Source organism: Ahaetulla prasina, chromosome 13 (genome assembly GCF_028640845.1).
Source record: "Ahaetulla prasina isolate Xishuangbanna chromosome 13, ASM2864084v1, whole genome shotgun sequence".
Taxonomy (NCBI): Eukaryota; Metazoa; Chordata; class Lepidosauria; order Squamata; family Colubridae; genus Ahaetulla; species Ahaetulla prasina.
This window is the reverse complement of record NC_080551.1, coordinates 21,785,001-21,807,537: the sequence shown is the minus strand read 5'-3', so window position 1 is coordinate 21,807,537 and position 22,537 is coordinate 21,785,001. Positions and strand designations below refer to the sequence as shown.

General features: G+C 44.8%; 1 protein-coding gene across 1 annotated transcript in view; it reads left to right on the top strand.

Moving 5' to 3' along the window:
* The first annotated feature begins 8,031 nt into the window (after positions 1-8,031).
* INSYN1 (inhibitory synaptic factor 1) overlaps positions 8,032-22,537 on the top strand; it is a 90,248-nt gene continuing 75,742 nt past the window's right edge. Inside the window, exon 1 of the mRNA XM_058156589.1 lies at positions 8,032-8,169. Within this exon, the coding sequence (XP_058012572.1) occupies positions 8,098-8,169 (72 nt within the window). The 5' untranslated portion in view covers positions 8,032-8,097. The remainder of the gene's footprint in view (positions 8,170-22,537) is intronic.

The window sequence follows — 22,537 nt, the reverse complement described above, 5'->3', positions numbered from 1 at the left end:
TTATAACTGCACCTATATTAAGCAAAGTGGCTTCACCTCGATCCACCTGTTACCGTTTTAATGGTTTGTATACACAATGAACTGTATAGATTGTTCCTTGTTTTTGCACCAGCTGTCAATTTAAGAACCCGTTCGGCAGGCAAGAAGCTTTGCTGAGTCAAAACAGATGCAATTCCATAATACTTTTTCCAAATGTGTCTCTCCCCCTCCCCCTCCCCCTCCTTACCATAACAGGTTCAATATTGTGAATTTTATGGCTCTTTTTTTTTTTCTTTTCTAGAAGGAGAGCCAAAAATAGCAAACTAACAACCAGCTCGTTGCCTTGTCTAAACTCACCGGTAGCTTAGCCTTTGGTGAGCAATTAATGGGTCTGATAATTTCATCCTGACAAAGCCATTTTCTACTATAGGACTCCATTTGTTATCTAAAAGCATCCACACCTGTCTTGGCTTCTTCTTCTTCTTCTTTCTTTTTTTTTAAATTTTTTATTATTATTATTTTTTTTTAATTTACATTTATATCCCGTCCTTCTCCGAAGACTCAGGGCGGCTTACATTGTTTAAGGCAATAGTCTCATTCTATTTGTATATTTACAAAGTCAACTTATTGCCCCCCCAACAATCTGGGTCCTCATTTTACCTACCTTATAAAGGATGGAAGGCTGAGTCAACCTTGGACCTGGTGGGACTAGAACCTGCAGTAATTGCAGGCAGCTGTGTTTTAATAACAGGCTTCTTACAGCCTGAGCCACACCGCAGCCCTAAATTGTATTGCATGGCTAAACACCTTGCATTTCTTATTTATTTCTTATTTATTTAAATCAATTGCCAGTTCCCATTTTCATTTGTTTCTCATCCATCAGAATGCTTCCTGTCAGCTCCATTATTTGAAATTAATTTTGCACTCAGCAGATTATTGATTGATTAATTTGCTGTATGGGGGTTTGGCTATGAAACCTTCAGAAAAGGCAAAGGTACTGAATTAAAATAATTAATTATGTTCACAGGTCCCACAAATTGGTCTGTCTGTCTGTCTAGGTTTGTTTGTCTGTCTGTCAGTCCACCATCTACCTGCCCACCCACCCATTTATCTGTCTGTCTATCTATCTGTCTGTCTGTTTGTCTGTCTGTCTGTCTGTCTGTCTGTCTGTCTGTCTGTCTGTCTGTCTGTCTGTCTGTCTATCTATCTATCTATCTATCTATCTATCTATCTATCTATCTATCTATCTATCCCTCTCTCTATCTCATCTATCTATCTCTATCCATCTGTCTATTAGTCTGTCTGTCATCTGTCTATCATCTATCCATATCTATCTACCTACCTACCTACCTACCTACCTACCGAGTTTCCCCAAAAATAAGACCCTGCCTTATATTTTTTTGAACCCTGAAATAAGTTCTTGGCTTTATTGCCATGTGTTCAAAAGCTCAGTTGGGCTTATTATCAGGGATGTCTTATTTTGGGGAAAACAGGATATCTATCTCTATCCATCTGTCTATTAATCTGTCTATCTATTAGTCTGTCTATCTGTCTGTCTATCTATCTATCTATCTATCTATCTATCTATCTATCTATCATCTATCTATCTATCTATCTATCTATCTATCTATCTATCTATCTATCTATCATCATGATTATCAATCTATATCTATCCATTCATCCATCTATCCATCCATTCATTCATTCATCTATTCATCTATCTATTCATCCATCCATCCATCCATCCATCCATCCATCATCTCAAATTGATCAAGTAGAATAAACAAATGGTTGCAGGCCAAAGGACTACCCGGGATGTCCCGCTTCTTAAACCGCAAAAGTTAGCTCGATGTTCCTTCAGCAGCTCAAACTTAAGGAAGCAACATCCTGATAGCTGAAGACCTCTTCAAAGAACTGGGATTGGATGCCATCCTACAGCTTCGGGATTAGGATAGCTACATAGGTGAAATGAAAGCACTTTGTTGGCAGTCTGGAGAGGGTCAGATGAGTTCTCGAGATTCTGTGGCGGGGAAGCTCTGGAGAGATCGAAAGGAGGCCAAGAACTTATCTCTGCTAATTCTAGAACCTGCTTCTGCTATTCTCCCCTCAAGAGCAAAGCGCCCAATGAATCATGTTCTAATAAAAAAAAAATCATCATCATCATAAACAAACATGGAAAGAAGATCGAGAGGGGGAGAGGAAGAGAGAGTGTGGTGAGAGGACATAAAATGCAACTCCCCAAATAATTTTGGGTGATTAATCCTTCTGTGGTTCCTAGTCATCAGTTCTGAAAGTGCAGCCTACACTACAGAATAATAAAGACTCAAATCTACTTCTCAGCGCTGCACGTTGATGTGATCCTTCTCTTAGGAATACAAATTGGATGAGCACAAATATCCGATCACCGTACCGCTCCTGGTTTTTTCAGAGCCTCTTCCAAGGCCATACCTAGCCTGGTTTTTCCATAACCTCCAGTACAGTTGAAAACTCGGGGGAGGCATTTGAACATCCCAAATCCCACTTCCCATAAATTGGTTTCTAAGGGCTGCGGCTCTCTGTTTCCAGAATTGATTAATACAGAAACAGCCCTTCTTCATTTGGTCAAGGAGGTGTTGCATTTGAACACACACACACACACACACACACACACACACACACACAAACACTCTCCCCAAATATTCTGTGATCAACAGCTATAAAAAGCAGGAAACCTTATAGATGTATTCCTATGGAATTCCTGTAGGGCAGTGGTTCTCAACATTTATAGTGCTGCGACCCCTTTAATACAATTGCCCACGATGTGGCGACCCCAACCGCAGAAGGGGAAAAAAAGCAGCAAACTGTTTTTTTGAATTTATCGCACCTGAAGCCGTATTGGCTAGCGATCTGAACTGCTTGCGATGGCCTTGAGGACGGAGGCATTAAAGCAGAGACTCCTCTCCTATTAAGTTTATCGCGCCTGAAGCCAGATTAGGCTAGCGATTGGAAGTGATTGCAGCTGGCTTGAGAGGGAGACATCAGAGCAAAGATTTCTCTCTTTTTTAATTCATCGCGCCTGAAGCCGAATTCGGCTAGCGATTTGAAGAGCCTGCAGCTGGCTTGTGGAGTCAACCATTGGAGCGCGATTCTTCGACTCGCAAGTATACTTCCCCTATTTCCGATGGTCTTAGGCGACCCCTGGCAAATCGTCATTCGACCCCCAATGGGGTCCCGACCCACAGGTTGAGAACCACTGCTGTGGAGTTTTTCGGGAGGAGGAAGAGGAAGAAGAGGGGAGTAAAAGGAAAGGAATGAGTGAAAGGTCTTTCATCCCTTCTCTGGAAAAATCAATGTCTGAGTGGACATCCCAGAATTTCTGACAGGCTGTTTATTCTGAGTTCTCCCATCTCTATAACAACATGACAAGGAACCGCAATGGTGATAATTACGGGAAATTGGAGTCAAATATATAGACAGTTAGAATCATATTATGAAGGACAGACACCTTAATCTTTACCGAACATAAGGCTAAATATCTCTGGATATTCCAGCAGATGTACAGGAGGAGCTAAAATTGTTGAAACCTTTTGGGAAAAGTGTATTTTTGAGGTTTGATGGCTAATAACGCCACCTTTTTGTGAGGGGGGTGGGAGTTTCAAGAGAATCCTATTCCACTGCTGGAATGGCCTGGGAATAGTCCAGACTGTCAAGGTTCCAGAAAAACCTCTTCTGCATAAAAAAACTCAGAAGCCATTTTTTCAGAGTTCTTTACTAGCATGAGGAAACTGGCACACAATGAGTGAAATTCCAAAACTGAACTTCCGGATTCTTTTCCCAGTTATACAAACCCCAAGAGTCCCACCCCCCTGACCCCTTTGATGGTCACATGGTTCCACGTTCTCCCAGTTCATTCAAATATCTTCTCGCCACTCTTCCTGCAGATGTGAACACCATCCGACCTTGACTGCTTGAAGAATGTTACCATACCCCTCAGCCCCGCTTCTTCCCCTCAGGGGAAAAATGTGGCAGCGTCTGGAAACCTAAAGTCTAGTATGGTTTCCAGGCCTGACACAGACCTTCACCCACATCTATGGAGCTGACTAAAGAAACTTGTTAGTCAGAAGCGACCCAGTAACAAAACCCAGTTAATAGAAGCCATCATTCAATCTTGGTTTCACATGATAACAGCTGCAGAATGAAAGACTTGGTTCACTCCAAGAGAGAAGACATTGTAAGGCCATAATTCATCCTAAAGGTTACCCAACTAAGTATTAACTAACATGGGGATCATTTTTGTATATCTCGTTTTTTCTATGGTGATCATTTTTGTACCCTCCTCCCCTGCACCCTTGCATTCTGCAATTGTACACAGGTCGTCCTCGACTTGCCAACACCAGTGAGCCCAACATTTCTGTTGCTGTGAGATATTTGTAAGGGGAGTTTTTGCCTCATGTCATGGACCTTTCTTGCCACCGTTGCTCAGTGAATCGCTGCAGTTGATAAGTAAGTAACCCAGTTGTTAAGTGAATCCAGCTTCCTCATGGACTTTGCTGGTCAGAAAGTTGCCGGGTCGAAAAACAGGGCAGAAGACCAAGACCACTTGGAAGGAAGGCGAAGTTAGTTGAAGATCAGCCATCATCTGCAAAGGGTTAAGAGCAAGGACAGTAGAACGAGGGTACCTCCATCATGCTGGAAATGTTCAAATGGATGGTCCTCTAAGGAAAAAGCTACCAAGATCACGTGAAGTGTTAATACCACTTTATAAGGCCTTGGAATACTGCATTCAGTTTTGGTCGCCACGATGTAAAAAAGATATTGAGACTCTAGAAAGAGTGCAGAGAAGAGCAACCAAGATGATTAGGGGACTGAAGGCTAAAACATATGAAGAACGGTTGTTGGGACTGGACATGTCTAGTCTGATGAAAAGAAGGACTAGGGGAGACATGATAGCAGCCTTCCAATATCTCAGGGGCTGCCCCAAAGAAGAGGGAGTCAAGCTATTCTCCAAAGCTCCTGAAGGCAGGACAAGAAGCAATGGGTGGAAACTCAAGGAGAGAAGCAACTTAGAACTAAGGAGAAATTTCCTGACAGTTAGAACAATCAGTAAGTGGAACAACTTGCCTGCAGAAGTTGTGAATGCTCCAACACTGGAAATTTTAAAGAAAATGTTGGATAGCCATTTGTCTGAAATGGTGTAGGGTTTCCTGCCTGGGCAGGGGGTTGGACTAGAAGACCTCCAAGGTCCCTTCCAACTCTGTTATTATGTTATGTTAAAAGTGGACTCCAGCCCTGAGCAGGGGGCTGGACTAGATGCTCTCCAAAGATTCTCTCCTCCCACCCTTGCATTCTGCAGTTCTACAATTCTAGGAGCATACATAGTGTTGGTCACAGATCTATTCTAACTGTACCTTTCCTAGCTACATTTGTAATTGGATTTTTTAAAAAAACACACACACACAAAACAAAACAGGGAAGGTTGGGGAGAGGGAGGGGGAAGGGGAGGTTTCCTCCACTTGCCGCTAACAGCTGGGATGCAGGAGGTTCTGGCCCTTTAAATCCCCCTGTACCACCAAGGCCCTGCCTCCTTTTCTGACACAGCACCAGCTTAGCATCTCGGAGCTGAGCAATCGCCTTCAAGCTGGCAGACTGTGAGGATGTCAGGAGGGAGGGGGAAGCCTCCAGTGCAGTTTTTTCCACCGCTTGCTAGCAGGAGAGGAGGAGGAGGAGGAAGAAGAGGAGGAGGAAGAGGAGGAGGAGGAGGAGGGGTGTCGGGAAGCTGCGGCCAATGCAAGATGCTCAAGCAGACCTCAGGAGACCCGAGTGGGAAGAGGAGCATGGCGAAAGTGGTCATCATCTGCTTCCTTGCCTTCTAGCTGGCCCTCCAAGCATCGGAATCTAGACCCTGGACTTGCCTTGCTGTCACTCAAAGTCTGGGAGCTTTAAAGAAGACGTGCATTCTCTTTCTCCCTCTCTCTCTCTTTCTCCCTCTCTCTTTCTCTCCCTCCTGTCTGTCTGTCTGTCTGTCTGTCTGTCTGTCTCTCTCTCTCTCTCTCCAGCTTTGCTCAAAGCCCTTCTTCTTCTTACCATGATGCAAGCCATGGTCTCCAAGAGCATCCGTTGAGGGCTCCAGAAGAAATCATCTCGGTTTCTCCATCCCTTGCTTGGCCCTTCCAAGTTGCTTCCAGTGGCTGTCGGGAAATCCCTGACCCTTGGTGTCCAACACCGTTCAGGACACGAATGGGCTCCGAGACCCTCTTGTCCCAAGCTGGGAACCATGGTGGTCACCTGTGGACTCATGGCCTGGGGTCACTGAAGTGATGGGATCGCACCCTTCTGCCCTGCAGATGGCGAGGCTGCAAAGGCAGAGTTTCTGAATGGGAATAGATTACTTTCTCCGGCTGGTTGCAAAGAGGCAGGGTGAAATTCTTCACGTCTACCCACCTGGCTTCAAGGAAAATCGGAAAGCAATAATTCAGACGTGTCCTCAAGAGCCAAAGGGTTAACCTGAGAAACTGTGGGGTGAGGGTTTTTTTTTTTTTAAATCTTCTATTTTTTTTTATTGGATGTATCTGATGCCTCACCACCGATGTCCACGGTCGGCTTGGTCTTGGAGAACAGGAATGGGATCTGAGGATCTGGTCGGCATCCAAAGGTGCTGCTGGAAGGAAGAACAAGAGGTCCGTTTAGTATGAAATGTGCTCCCGACCAGCTGCTGTGGTTGTAAGTTGCCGCTTTTAAGTTGTCTTAGTGGATGAAAAGGGAGCTGATCTTTTCTTGGACTTCCCCCCAAAAAAATCATTTGGATTCACAGGATCTCTGCTAAGTCAGGGGGCCCCAAAGGAAGAGAGGAGGTCTAAAACTTTCGGTTGGATGGTGTGTAGAAATCAGCACACTCACAGGCTTGGGGGGTGGCTGAGTGTTGCACATGCAGCAAAGGGTTCCCCGTTCCAGGTGGATCACCTTGGGGATGGTTCTTAGGGAGGAGGACCTCCTGCAGAAGGGATGGCGTTTGGGAGGACCCAAAGAAGGAGATCCCACAATGCAGGAGTATATATATATATATACTCGGGGCTGCCTTGAAACACAGATCTGAACCCCATTGGTGGCTTTTCTGGGTGAGCAGAAGGTACTTCTTCTGTGAAGAAGAACCAGGAGTCACCATGGGAACACCCAGTCAAGTTGAAGTTCAGTGACTTGGGAGGCTGGTGGTGTTCTCCCAAAGCTGTTTCTGATCATGCTAATTTTCCCCTCCCTTCCCCCCTCTCTCTCTCTTTCTCTCACACTGCAGGAAATGGTGTGCAATACTCTGTGCTTCCAGCAACTCCCCAATGCCCCCTTTGAAGGCTAAGCCTTCCCATGTTCCTCATTTTTAAGGAGCTTCCTAAGATCTCAACCAGACACCTCCAAAGCCTAGCCGGGCAGGAATTGCTGCATGACCCTCTTAGCCTGCCCAAGCTGTACGGATGGCCGTTGAACCAAGCTACCCATGCAGAAGACTCCTCGGCAGCAGAGGTGGAGAAGACCCTGAGAAAGGAATCAAGAGCCGAGATCTTCCAGGGATTCTCCCCGAGAGCAGTGATGAACTAGCTGGAGACGATGCCCTCTCTGTTGGGAAGGAGACCATGGCATAGAGACTGGCAGGGATCACTGGCTTCTTTCTGCAGAACAGAGCACAAATAACACACCTTAACCTTTTGAAGCTCACGGTCTGTGGCATTCTCTCCCAAACCGGTTTGTGGACCAACAGTGATTCCAAACCTTGGCTACCTAGATGGGCTGGTGGCCAAGTTGGAGGAGATGTATGTGTGTTGGATTCATCAACCCCTCGATCCCATCCCATTCTCTCTGGCTTTGTTGGCCCCTTCCAGTTACCCTAGGGAGAACAAAGGATAGGAAGTGAGTGCGCTGCTGGGACTTTCTGGGCAGGGGGGAGCGTTAAGATGTGGAGATCTCCCCACCCAAGAGAGGCTCTGTGGAGGCACAATCTGGTCGGGCAACAGCAGAATGTGCAACGCAACTCTGCCCCAGCTCCCCGGGACCCTGTGAAGAATGAACAACCGGGACTTGCAGGATAGGAAGCCCACTAACAACACAACAGACGGCCCCAACATCACTGAGAAGGAGCGCATCCGAGGGTGCATGAAAATGGTGATTGGGCAGCTAGAAGGCATTCTGCAAGAACTCAAGGAGGTGGCCAAGGAACTTCGAGACGTAAGTGTGGTTCTTGGTGCGCGTCCGAACTTAGGATGGGGCCAAGTGAGCTGGAACAAGGCTCTGATGGTGCTTTTGTCAAATGGTTGTGGGTAAAGAGGATTAGAGGGGCAGAGAAGCTGCAGAAAGTGCAACTTGGGCAGAAATATGCCACGGTTGTGTTGAGCTCCATCTTGCTCTTAACCCGCCTGATTTGTCTTATTTTAAGGATCTTGATAGTCTGGGAGCATGTAAGTTCCATGTCTCAAGATTGTGATCATTCCGAAGTCACTGAAATTTTTTCTTGATGCACAGTTTGGTGGTTCTGGGTAATAGTCTGTGTGTTCTTCAAGTTGTGTGAAAATGTGTCTTTGCCAAATGTGAAGTTCTGGAGATCATTCTTGGGTGCATTGACCGTTGTGGACACTACGAGATGGTTTAGCTTAAAAATAGACCTGACTAAGTATATAACTGTTGGTTCAGCTGGCAATATCTTGCGAATGGATGGGAGTGAGATGATGGTCAAAGGTGGGCCTTCAATGTTTGTAGAGAGGTACTCAGAAGTGGACATACCCACCGTGCTTGGAATATAGACTTTTTGTGAAAGTCTTTGACAGAAAAACGTTGGCTTTTAAATCTTGGCTAGAAGACAATACATGAAGCTTCCAAGGCAGCATCACCAACTTAGCTGGATTATCCTTCTCTCAAGAGATGTTCTCTTGCCTTTCCTTCTGGGATCAACATGCTCATTGTCCTCAGTTCCTAAGGTTCTTCCCCTGAGCTTGCTTTCTGGAGATAGAAAGTGTACGTTAGCCAGGAAGAAGCAAACCAAAGGGATCCAGTCCAAGTAACTGCTAATGGGTTGATGGGCCTTGCAGATGTCCTACCAGCTCACACTTCTAACCTCGTCTCAGTTTGGTAGCCTTCAAGCTAAAGTCCTTCCAGTTTCAAACTGCATTGGGTCTTTTGAAGAACATGCTTGAAACAGGATGGGGTTTAATGCGAATTTCATCAATTATGACTCCGAAGACAAATTCCTTGTGTGTCCAATCTCACTTGGCCAATAAAGAATTCTATCTATCTATCTATCTATCTATCTATCTATCTATCTATCTATCTATCTATCTATCTATCTATCTATCTCTCTCTCTCTCTCTCTCTCTCTCTCTCTCTCTCTCTCTATCTATCTATCTATCTATCTATCTATCTATCTATCTATCTATCTATCTATCTATCTATCTATCTATCTATCTATCTCCCTCCCTCTCCCTCATCTCTCCCTCCCTCCCTCCCTCCCTCCCATCTATCTATCTGTCTCTCTGTCTGTCTGTCTGTCTGTCTATCTCTTCCCTCCAAAAGCACATCTATAGCCCCCAAAAGAACAGAGGCTCTTTGCCTGCCATAGCCAACTTGCCATGCTCAATCCAACTCCCTGCAGATGAATTCAACAATTCAATTTAATTATTTCAAATAATTTTTTTAAAAAATGATAACATTTTTGTCATTCTCATTTCATTTTGTGCCTCCTTTGGCCTCCTTTCTTTAATGATCCTATTCCACGATTTCTTTGATATTAGTGTAACTCTTGTCCCACGGAGAGTTGTCTTGTGTCAAATTGGTCATGGCGAGTTGTCATAGACACCCCCCTCCCTTTTGCTCATCACTGGTTCAGCCTCAGCCAATATTTACTGGTTAATTATTATTTTTTAAAAAGTTTCCATCCTTTTCTCCCTCCCGCTCACTCCAACAGGAGTTCAGCATTAGAAGGAATTGATGGGCATATTGTGGTCTTTGGGATTCTCAGTTCAGCCTCTATTCACAAAAAAGTCAGCTGTGTGGAGAGAGAGAGAGGGAGGGAGGGAGGCAGAGGGAGGGGAGAGAGAGGGGGTAGAGGGAGGGAGAAGGGGGAAGGAGGCAGAGGGAGGGGGAGGGAGGGAGGAGAGGGAGAGGGAGGGAGAGAGGGAGAGGGAGGGGGAGAGAGGGGGAGAGGGGGAGAGGGAGGGAAAGAGGGAGAGGGAGGGAGAGAGGGAGAGGGAGGGAGAGAATGAATGAATGTGTGTATATCAGTATGATTTCACAGTAAGTTTCTATACATTTTATGGAGGAAACTGTCTAGGTCATAATCCAGTAAAACTTCCTTTATAGTCCAGGGAAGGAAAACCTTCAAAAGTCCAAAAGTAACTCTTTGAGTTGGTGTCCTCCTGGCATCGCAATCCTCAAAGTAGGAGAGGCCAGGAGGATAAACATCTGGAATGAGCCAAGGTCAACCCAACCCAAACTCCATAATTTGATGGATATCAAGGATTACAATGGCCAGGGGTTATGCTAATCTTCGGCTGGGAGATTTGATTGCAAGGTGATTCCGTTGACCTACGAAATTAATTTTCTGTACTAAATTCAACAGCGGGCTCCTAGCAAGTCAGGCGCGCTCCTAAACCAGTTTGGTGGTCAAACTGAATCGAATCAAATTGGATTCGTGTTTTTTTTTTAATCCAATCCAGAAGTAGATTGATGTCTTAGAGACCTCATGTTTTTCCTCTGTGCGTCAAGATTTCTTCTTCTTTCACTTTAAAAATCTCAATTGGAAGCAAGTTTTGGAGAGTCATATAAATGTCATTCTTAGAGCCCACATGAGTTCCTGGAACCTTTGTCCATGGTTTTATTTTATTTATTTATTTATTTATTTGTCACAACAGTGTATATAAGCATAAGCATGAAATAACTATATGATATATAAGCATAAATATAATCATAAGTATGTGATAACTATATGAAATTGGATACAATCAAAGGGAACATTAGGACAGGAACGGTAGCACGTTGGTGCTCTTGTGCAGGCCCCTTTAGCTTTTCCTTTTCCTTTTCCTTTTTCTAATTTGGGACCCTCGAGCTATAAAATATGTTTATTTATTTATTTATTTATTTAATCATATTTTTATACCGCCCTATCTCCCAAGGGACTCAGGGCGGTTTACAGCCAAGTAAAACATAAATATAAATACAAGTTAAAACCCCAATATACGGCCGAATATTAAAACCACAATAAAATAGTAAAACCCCATTAAAACCAAATTTAAAATTTAAAATTCTAGTCCAGTCCTGCGCAGATAAATAGATGTGTCTTAAGCTCGCGGCGAAAGGTTCAAGGTCAGGAAGTTGGCGAAGTCCTGGGGGAAGTTCGTTCCAGAGGGTGGGAGCCCCCACAGAAAAGGCCCTTCCCCTGGGCATCGCCAGCCGGCACTGCCTGGCTGAGGGCACCCTGAGGAGTCCCTCCCTGTGAGAGCGTACGGGTCGGTGGGAGGCAATCGGTGGCAGTAGATGGTCCCATAAGTATCCCGGCCCAATGCCATGGTTACCACTTCCTTACTAAATTTTCCCACCGTCTTCTTTCCTTATCTGTCATGATTTTTTTTTAATAAAAATCAGTACAAGCTAATATTGTATTAGTTATGACTGTTGCCTTTCAGAGCAAAACCGTAGACTTTTTAGGGTCGGATTTGGTCCCTGATGACTCCAAAAATATGTTGTTTTCCTTTGTTGTTAGTTGTGAAGTCATGTCCAACCCATCGCAACTCCATGGACAACAATCCTCCAGGCCTTCCTGTCCTCTACCATCCTCTGGAGTCCATTTAAGCTCACGCCAACTGCTTCAGTGACTCCATCCAACCACCTCGTTCTCTGCCGTCCCCTTCTTCTTTTGCCCTCAATCTTTCCCAGCATTAGGCTCTTCTCCAGGGAGTCCTTCCTTCTCATTAGGTGGCCAAAGGATTTGAGTTTCCTCTTCAGGATCTGGCCTTCTAAAGAGCAGTCAGGGTCGATCTCTTCTAGGACTGACCGGTTGGATCACCTTTGCAGTCCAAGGGACTCACAGGAGTCTTCTCCAGCACCAGAGTTCAACTATTAAAAATAATATTGAATATCAAATATTAAAAATTAAAAAAAAATTCAAATAATTCAAATAGTAGTTTTCTTAACAACAAGCTAAAAGTGGATTTCAGCTGTTTTCTTCAGGAGACCTTTCTCGTTTCAGCTTCTCGGTCTAGTTTTTAGGTGATAGGATCTCCTGGAATTGTCACTATTGTCACTTTAAATGGACACTAATCGGCATACGTTAAAATGAAATTTCTCTGCCTTCGGCTCTCAAAGGATCACCACCTCCTATATACAGTAGCAATAGCACGTAAGACTTATATACGGCTTTGCAGGGCTTGCCAGCCCTCTCTAAGCGGTTTACAGTCAGCATATTTGCCCCCAACAATCTAGCTCCTCATTTTACCAACCTCAGAAGGATAGAAGGCTGAGTCAACCTTGAGCCTGGTGAGATTTGAACTGCCAAACTGCAGGCAGCCGGCAGTCAGCAGAAGTGAGCTGCAGTAGTGCACTCTACCCTCTGCACCACCACCGCTATGTATACTACATAAACATGACCGCCCCCATCAAAAAAAATAATGCATATACACACATATATTATAGGACACAGCGAAACAACACAGCCTAGTTCTGATGCATACATGTACATGGTGAGTACTAGTACTACCGGTAGCAAGTACTGGCAAGGTCCAACTCCTTCTCCTCGTCTCCTCCTCCTCCTCTTCCATGTCCTCCTTCTGCCAAAGTCCCCCAGTGCCTGCCAACTGGCAGGGTGCAGATCACTTTACAACACACTTTAAAAATCAATAGGAAATCTAACTGTTAAGTGGAGCAATATTCACTGGAGGCATCGTCATGATAAGAACTTCAGCCAGAAATAAGACAGGAGGAGCCGCTCAAAACTGAAAGACGCAGCTACCTAAAATGAACTGCCATCGTTCAGAAGTATGGGTAGTTCTTGGCTTACAGCAGTTCGTTTAGTGACCATTTCCAAGTTACAACGGCCCTGAAAAATGTGACATAGGACCAGTGGTGGGATTCAGCCAGTTTGCACCAGTTCGGGAGAACCGGTTGTTAACTTTCTGAGCAGTTTGGTGAACTAGTTGTTGGAAGAAATCATTAGGGCAGAGAGAACCGGTTGTTCAATTATTTGAATCCCACCTCTGCATAGGACCATTTTTCAGTTACGACATTTGCAGCCGCCCCATGGTTCACGTGATCGAAATTCAGATGCTCGGCAACCGGTTCCTGTTTATGACCATTGCTGTGTCCCAAGGACACGCTTTGTGACCTTCGGACAAACAAAGTCAACGGGGAAGTCTTCATCCATTTGTATATTATATACAAAGTCGACTTAATTGCCCCCAACAATCTGGGTCCTCATTTTACCTACCTTATAAAGGATGGAAGGCTGAGTCAACCTCGGGCCTGGTGGGAATTGAACCTGCAGTAATTGCAAGCAAGCTGCTGTTAATAACAGACTGCATTAATCTGTTGAGCCACCAGAGGCACGCGATGGCACGCGATGACAAAAAGGTTAGCCTTCACTGATCTAGAGCAATTTTTCTCCGCCGTGTGAAGTTGAAGATGTGTGGACTTCAACTCCATGGATGGCGGGGGGAATTCTGGGAGTTGAAGTCCACACGTCTTCGACTTCACAAGGTGGCGAAACCTTCTCTACATCTCACCATTTCAATGCCAGCAGGTCTCTCGCTTCGTCTGTTTGCTACCAAAAAGCCGCTCGTGTGACGGGAGGGTAGGCCTCAAGCGAAACAAGCCAAGTTGAGCTTCGTCGTGATTCAGCAATTAAATTCTTCCCAGGACTCCTTGTAGCAACAGGTTAAAAGCAGGTAGACAGAATCGACGTTTGGTCGGTTGGTTGCCTGGGTTACACAGAAATCCTTCCCTTGCTGAGAATTCACGTCTGGGCTCTGAGAAAATGGGCTAGTGCACATTCAACTTGCCAAGATCTCAACTGTCATCTTCACAAGGTAGAAAATGTAACCCCAGAGACAGTTTAATGCAGGGGTTTTCCAACCTTGGCAACTTTAAGACTTGTGGACCACAATTTTAAGACTTGTGGGCTTCGAGTCTCAGAATTCCTCAGCCAGCCATACTGTTGAAGTCTACAAGTCTTAAAAGTTGCCAAGGTTTGACGCTCTTGGCTTAATGCCTTTTAACCCAAATGTTTAAGACTCCCTCTCCACCTCTTACGAATCCTAAAATCTTCCCAGAAAATTGGCATTCACTCTGCCTACTTTGGGGGCGCAGTCTTCAATGAATCTTCCAAAGCCGGTGTTGATCCTCTGAAGCCAACTGAAATTAGGCGCCTCCCTGCCAGAAACCATGGTTCACTTGAACCTGGGTGTGCTGGAGATAAGCCATCCAGCACTGTGGCTCATGAAGCTGGCTTGCGTCTTCACAATGTGAGCTTCTGATCTTTTTGTAGCTGCTTGTTTTGGGCTTGCAGGTTCAGGGGGAAGAATAGAATCGAATCGAATCGAATAGAATAGAATCGAATAGAATCGAATAGAATCGAATAGAATAGAATAGAATAGAATAGAATAGAATAGAATAGAATAGAATAGAATAGAATAGAATAGAATAGAATTTATTGGCCAAGTGTGATTGGACACACAAGGAATTTGTTTTGGTGCATATGCTCTCAGTGTACATAAAAGAAAAGATACGTTCATCAAGGTACAACATTTACAACACAAATGATGGTCATAGGTTACAATTTAACCCTTAATGATAGCAACAAAAAGTTACAGTCATACAGTCATAAGTGGAAAGAGATTGGTGATGGGAACGATGAGAAGATTAATAGTAGTGCAGATTTAGTAAATAGTTTGACAGTGTTGAGGGAATTATTTGTTTAGCAGAGTGATGGCCTTCGGGATGTTCTTGTGTCTAGTTGTTCTGGTGTGTAATGCTCTATAGCGTCATTTTGATGGTAGGAGTTGAACCAGTTTATGTCCTGGATGTGAGGGATCTGTAAATATTTTCATGGCCCTCTTCTTGATTCGTGCAGTATACAGGTCCTCAATGGAAGGCAGGTTGGTAGCAATTATTTTTTCTGCAGTTCTGATGATCCTCTGAAGTCTGTGTCTGTCTTGTTGGGTTGCAGAACCAAACCAGACAGTTATAGAGGTGCAAATGACAGACTCAATAATTCCTCTGTAGAACTGGATCAGCAGCTCCTTGGGCAGGGGGACCGAATCCTATGGTTGACCAACTGTGGTTAGTCACGATTGCCAAATGTAGCCGATGCTTACTAGAAGTCTTCATGGATGAAAACGAAGATTGTTTTGTGACCCCTTTGCTGATCATGTGCATGTTAATGAAAACGCGGCAAGCAGAGGCTTTAAACAATGGCTTTAACTGTGCAAAGGAAGCTCAGCCCCCCCCCCCTTTTTTAAAAACTTGCAAGGATCATGCAATTGCAGCCAACATCTGGATATTTATGTCTCCCTCTGCAGATGCTCCTTATTACACGCATTGGCTGCTATCCTTCCTCCACCTGCCGTACATTAAAAGACATTTAAAAATCACTTTTCCGAACCTCTTTAAGAATAATTAAAGAAACCAGCTGAACTCCCACCGCAGGTTTGCTGCCGTTCCATATATTCCCCTTAAATCCACAAATTATTCATTTAAGGCAGAGTTGTGCAGCTAGCATATTGTAAACCTCCCCTCTGGCAAGGATTTAGAGAGTTCCAGGTGCCTTCTCTGAAAATTGCTGCTAAATTTGAGCAGCTCGTTGATGTATGGCTACGTTCATATCTCCTTTGGAGTCGTACTCTCGCTCTCCTGTCGATATTCAGCTTTTGGGGCCTAGCTGAGATCACTGGTTGATTTCTTTTGATTGGAGATCTTTTGTAAGGTCTTGTTGTGGTCTGCCAGCAGCCTGCGGAGCGGCAATGGAGTCAGACCGCGATGAGGCTGACATGGGCCAGTCCTGGAGGTTGGGGAAGGCCCAGATGAGGCCTCTGTGTCGGAGGCAGAGATGGAGCCAGGGCCATCAGGGAGTGATGTGCAGACTCTGGAGCCTCCAGAGGCTGACAGTAGTGAGGCAGAGGAACAGGAGGAGCCTGTTCTTAATGCATAAGAAGAGTTGCCAGAAGGCAAGAGCAGCTCAAGCAAAGAGGACAACTTGGGAGTAGGTCCAAGAGATAAGGCTTAAAATACCAGCAACGGCATTTGGGCTCTTTGCTGGAAAACAACGTTGACAGCTTTGTCTTGTTGCATTTATTTTTGTATCGGTGTCTTCTGAACTTTTGCCAAGAAAGGCCTTTGGCAGTGGACCAAGTTTGGTGATAGGACCGAGGAATTTGTGTTGGGAGGAATTTGCTTTAGTTTAGTTGAACTACCCTGAGAATGAGTTAATTCTCAGCTGTTCTAATAAAGTTTGTTTGTTTTTACACTGACTGAGTTTCCTACTACCTACTTGGGTCTGGGTCACAACAGGTCTCCTATAGAACGGCTACCACCATGATAGCCATTACTGGCTAGATGGCTCAGTGGCTAAGACGCTGAGCTTGTCGATCAGAAAGGTCGGCAGTTCGGCAGTTCGAATCCCTAGTATAGGTTTCCTGTGTGAGCAGGAGGTTGGATTAGATGACCTCCATGGGCCCTTCCAATTCTGTTACTATTATAAGTGATCTCTCCTTCCTGATACAAGCTGTGATAGTGAACCTATGGCATGTGTGCCACAGGTGGCACACGGAGCCATATCTGTGGGCACGCGAGCATTGCCCTGGCTCATCTCCAGCGTGCATGCGGGTGCCGGTAAGCTGGTTTTTGGGCCTTCCGGTCCCACCAGAAGTCAGGAAATGGGCCGTTTCCGGCCTCTGGAGGGTCTCTGAGGTGGTGGGGAAGGCCGTTTTCTCCCTCCCCAGCTTCAAGAAAGCCTCTGGAGCCTGGGGAGGGCTAAAATGGGCCTACCAGGCCCACTGGTAGTTAGTTTAGTTTAGTTTAGTTAGATTTTTATACCGCCCTTCTCCCGAAGGACTCAGGGCGGTGTACAGCCAGAGTAAAACAATAATATACAAAGTTAAAATAACAATTAAAATACATATTCAAAGATGGCCGAAAATTAAAACCGTCAAATTGACCTATACTAAAATACCCCAATCTAAAATTATTAAAAAACCAGAAATTTGAAAAATTTAAAAATCAAGCCAGTCCCGCTTGGATGAACAAGTATGTTTTCAATTCACGGCGAAAGGTCCGAAGGGCAGGTAATTGGCGTAAACCGGGGGGGAAGTTCGTTCCAGAGGGTAGGTGCTCCAACAGAGAAGGCCCTTCCCCTGGGGGCCGCCAGCCGACATTGTTTGGCGGACGGCACCCTGAGAAGACCCTCTCTGTGTGAGCGTACGGGTCGGTGGGAGGCATGCGGTAACAGCAGGCGGTCCCGTAAGTACCCGGGCCCTAAGCCATGGTGCGCTTTAAAGGTGGTAACCAACACCTTGAAGCGCACCCGAAAGACCACAGGTAGCCAGTGCAGACTGCGCAGGAGCGGTCTTTTTGCCATCGCGTGCCAAAAGCAGGGGGAGTGTGGGAAGAGCATTGAATTATGGGTGTGGGCATGCACATGCACAACCCCTCCCGCTCCACCCGTTTTCGGCATACGATGGCAAAAAATTAGCCATCGCTGGAATAAAGGAGAAGACTCTTTTGTCCTTGGTTTTCTTCCTTCCCCCTGTCCTGTAACAAAATTGGAAGGGACCGTAGAGGTCTTCTAGTTCTCCTGCTCCATCCAGCTACTTGCTTCACCGACCTCCTTCTTTTTCTTCAGGTCATTTGGAAATCACGATGGCGCAGTGGTTAGAGTGCAGGACTGCAGGCTACTTCTGCTGACCGCCAGCTGCCTGCAATTTGGCAGTTTGAATCTCACCAGGGTTAGGGTTAGGGTTAGGCTCAAGGTTGACTCAGCCTTCTGTCCTTCCGAGGTCGGTAAAATGAGGAGCCAGATTGTTGGGGGCAAGAGGCTGACTTTGGAAATCGCTTAGAAAGGGCAGTAAAGTATAAGTCTAAGGGCTATTGATAGTGCCCGCCCTCCCTCCCTCCTTCCTTCTTTCATTCCTTCCTTCCTTCCTTCCAGTGGTTAGAATGCAGCATTGCAGGCTAACTCTGCCCACTTCCAGGAGTTCGATCCTGACTGGCTCAAGATTGACTCAGCCTTCCATCCTTCTGAGGTGGGTAAAATGAGGAGCCAGATTGATGGGGGCAAATATGCTGACTCTGTAAATTGCTTATAGAGTGCTGTAAAGCACTGTGAAGCACTAAATAAGTCTTAAATGCTATTGCTATTTACAGTCTGTCCACCATTCCAAAATTTGGTGGCCAAATGGGCCCATTTTGGAGATACGGTTTGGGTCTGTTTTGAGATCTTGGTGAGGATTAAACATGGGCTTGACTGTAATGCGCCTTCCAAAGCTATTCTCCATCCATCTCCACTTTGAACATCTCCCAAATGTAGACCTTAAAAAACAACAACAGCAGATTGGGGGGAAAAAACCCACATCTCTGTATTACCCAAACGGCTCCTGTTACTTTCCATAAGATCCAGAAGTCCTGTCAGTCAATCTTAAAATCGTGAGGGAGCAGCCTAAAACATCAGAAGGCAACAATTTTACAACCCTTCCAATCTGAAGCATCTCGCCTGCATGTTGTAAAAAATAGTTAAAATTCAGAGTTGCCACCATCATTACGAGGTTGTGATATTGTTAAAATTGATGGTGGACACTGCAGTGTAACCTAGTGCATTGTTCAAGTGTGTCACCTTAAATGTTAAAGATATAAAACAATGGGAAAACAGCCACACACCAGAATTATAAATAGAAGAGTCTTAAATCAGGATGCCATTAAGATCTAATATGAAATTATCATTTTGATATTAAAAACTATGTCAACAGTTATATTGTGCAGTGTAACATGGTGGTATCAGTGCTGCTGTACACAAGCCTAATAGCCAGTAGCATTTCTTAGGTTAAATTAAACCAGTCTGGGCCTCTGTGGCTCAGACTGGTAAGACAGTCTGTTATTAACACAGCTGCCTGCAATTACTGCAGGTTCTAGTCCCACCAGGCCCAAGGTTGACTCAGCCTTCCATCCTTTATAAGGTAGGTAAAACGAGGACCCAGATTGTTGGGGGCAATAAGTTGACTTTGTATATAAATATACAAATAGGATGAAGACTATTGCTAACATAGTGTAAGCTGCCCTGAGTCTTCGGAGAAAGGCGGGATATAAATGCAAATTTTTTAAAAAAATTGTTCAAATAGTCCACAAAAGTACAAAATTTAAAGTCTGGAGGACTTTGAACTTTGACCATCCCAAAGCTACATTTTTTAAAAAAGAAGAAAATCTGCATATGCCCTCATTTGCAACTTCCTTCAATGCGCATGACTGTTTTTAGAACTCCTGGCATACGTGTTGTAGAATAACTATCCTTGGTGATAAAAGAGAAAAAGTATATACAATGGATGGAAAAAGAACCGGACTTTTTCTTGAAGGAAAACTCAAAGGAAGATACAACCCTATAGAATCTTTGGGATACAACCAAAGCTTATATCAGAGGCCTAACAATAGCATATGGGGCGAGGAGAAATGGAGAAAAAAGGAAACAGTTACCATTTTAGAACGGTGGGGAGGGAGAAAAGAGGAGAGAGTAGGAGGTAGGAAAGAGGAGAAGAGGAAGGAAGAGGGGTCGAAGAGGGAGAAGGAAGGTGTAGGGTGGAGGGAGGAGAGGATGTAGATAAGAGAAGGAGAGGAAGGTCTGGAAAGTAGAAGAAGGTAGAAGAGGGAAGAGTGTTAAAAAGGGGGGTGGTGACTGGGCAAGCCCGACTAATTGTATATAACTGTACATTGGATGAGCTGTTTGATATGATTGTAAAAATAAAACTTTTTTATGAGAAAAAAAAAGGGGAAAAAAGGAAACAACACTCGGAATTACAAGAGAAACTGGGAGAGTTAGAGCGCACAATGCAAGACACAAAAATTAGAGAGAAAAAAGATCTGATTAAACATAAAATAAATTTGCTTTCCCAGGAGGAAATGGCCCAAAAGCTTAGAGCAATGAAACAGAGATATTTCGAACATGCCAATAAGCCGGGGAGATGGCTGGCGTATAAATTGAAAAAGGACAACCAAAAAAAAGGTTAATAACACAATTACAGGACAAAGAGGGGAATATCTGTCATTGAATGGATGAACAAAAGAGAATAGCACAAAATTATTCTGGAACACTTTGTAGGCAGGAGAAAATAAAGGAGGAAGATATTAAGAAATATTCAAAGGAGAATAACTACCCTTAGTATTGGTCTGTAGAGATGCTCAGTTATATACAATTTGGGATGGACACTTTGTTTTGAATGGTGTGGGAGTAGGAATGGATTTCCAGAGGAAAAATTGCACAGTACAGGAACCGTTTGCACCACTCAGGTGACCCTGAGGATACAGATAAACTTCCAAGTGGCCTCAACGTCTCTCTACAAGGATGCAAATGACCAGCTGTCTGCAAGGAGTATAAATCCTTCCATTCCCCACCATCCAGTCAGAGCTGAAGAAGCTCCTTGGATGAGAAGCGAAACGTCTTCAAATAAAAAAAACAAAAACCCAAGATAGTCCAGTTGCTTCCTGAAAAAGCACCTTTGGGACAACCCTTTAGTATTCCTCACTTTGTACATAGCCATTTTTATAAATTCTGGTTTTTATTGCATTTGTTTCATATACAGGCAGTTCTCGACTTACAACAGTTTATTTAGTGACCGTTTGAAGTTACAATGGCCCCGAAAAAAGTGACAGGACCAGTTTTCACGCTTATGACCATTGCAGCATCCCCCATCATCATGTGGTCAAACTTTAGAGACTTGGCCACCAGTAGATATTATGACGGCCGCAATTACCGTATATACTCGAGTATAAGCCGAGTTTTTCAGCACGTTTTTTGTGCTGAAAAACGTCCCCTCGGCTTATACTCGGGTCTATACGGCTTATACTCGAGTTGTTTTTTAAGCCCTCGGCTTATACTCGAGTATATACGGCTTATACTCGAGTTTTTTTTTTCTTTTTCACATTTTACCGGACGCGGGAAGCCCTGCGGTGCAGTGAGAGGGCGGGCGGGGCCGCCAGCCTTCTCAGCTGAGGGAGGAGGTTTCCCCAACCGGTAGGTGCCTCATTTCCACCTCGGCATACTGGTCCCCAGTTTACCCCAGTTTTTGGGGTAAAATTGGGGACCTCGGCTTATACTCGGATCGGCTTATATTCGAGTATATACGGTAATTATTATTGCAATGCTCTCTACATGGGGCTGCCCTTGAAGTGCACCCAGAGGCTGCAGCTAGTCCAGAATGCAGCTGCGCGGGTAATAGTGGGAGTAACTCGTTGCTCCCACGTAACACCAATCCTGCGTGGCTTGCACTGGCTTCCTGTGGTCTTTCGGGTGCGCTTTAAGATTTTGGTCACCACCTTCAAAGCGCTCCATGGCTTAGGGCCCGGGTACTTACGGGACCGCCTGCTGTTACCTCATGCCTCCCACCGACCCGTACGCTCACACAGAGAGGGGCTTCTCAGGGTGCCGTCCGCCAAACAATGTCGGCTGGCGGCCCCCAGGGGAAGGTCCTTCTCTGTGGGGGCTCCCACCCTCTGGAATGAACTTCCTCCTGGACTACGTCAAGTGCCTGATCTTCGGACCTTTCGCCGTGAGCGGGACTGGCATAATATTTTTAATATTTTTAAATTTTTAACTGGGGTTTTATTATTTTAGGGTTCATAATTTTAAATTTTAAATTTTTTAAATGTTGGCTTTTTTTTCTAATATGCTCGGTTTTAAATTGTTGTTTTAATTGTATATTTTTGTGTTTTTTATCTTTTGGCTGTACACCGCCCTGAGTCCTTTGGGAGAAGGGCGGTATAAAAATTTAATAAATAATAATAATAATAAATAATAAATAATGTCCCAGGGTCACATGATCCCCTTTTACGACCTGCTGACGAGCAAAATCCGCAGGGAAGCGAAGCCAAGATTCCCTTAACAACTCTGTTACTCACTTAACAACTGCAAGGATTCACCGTGGCAAGGAAGGTTGCAAAGCAGGACAAAGCTGACTTAAGAACTCTGTCTCGTTTAGCCACAGAAATTTTGACTGTTTTCAACCGTTTCCCCAAGAACATGGGACCGAAAATGTCCACCCGAAAGATATTAAAGGACATTTGCTGTCTCCTTGGGAGGAAACGGAGTGAAACGCATCAGCAAGGATGTGGGAATGAGCTGCCCTATTTATTCCCAGCTACGCTGCCTTGGGGCCGTGGGGCCTATAAGGATCAACCCCGGCTCGTAAATTACCACCCGGTGTTGCTGACAGCTTGTTCGTTGGCCTCCGAGTGTAAATGCAAACTTGGAAGAGAGTTTAGAGCAAGGGGCAAACTCGCTATCCATTAGCGGAGCCATGAATCTTGGCTGCCTTGCAAAGTACGTGACCCACAGCTCTTCTGGTGGAAATCCAGAACCGGG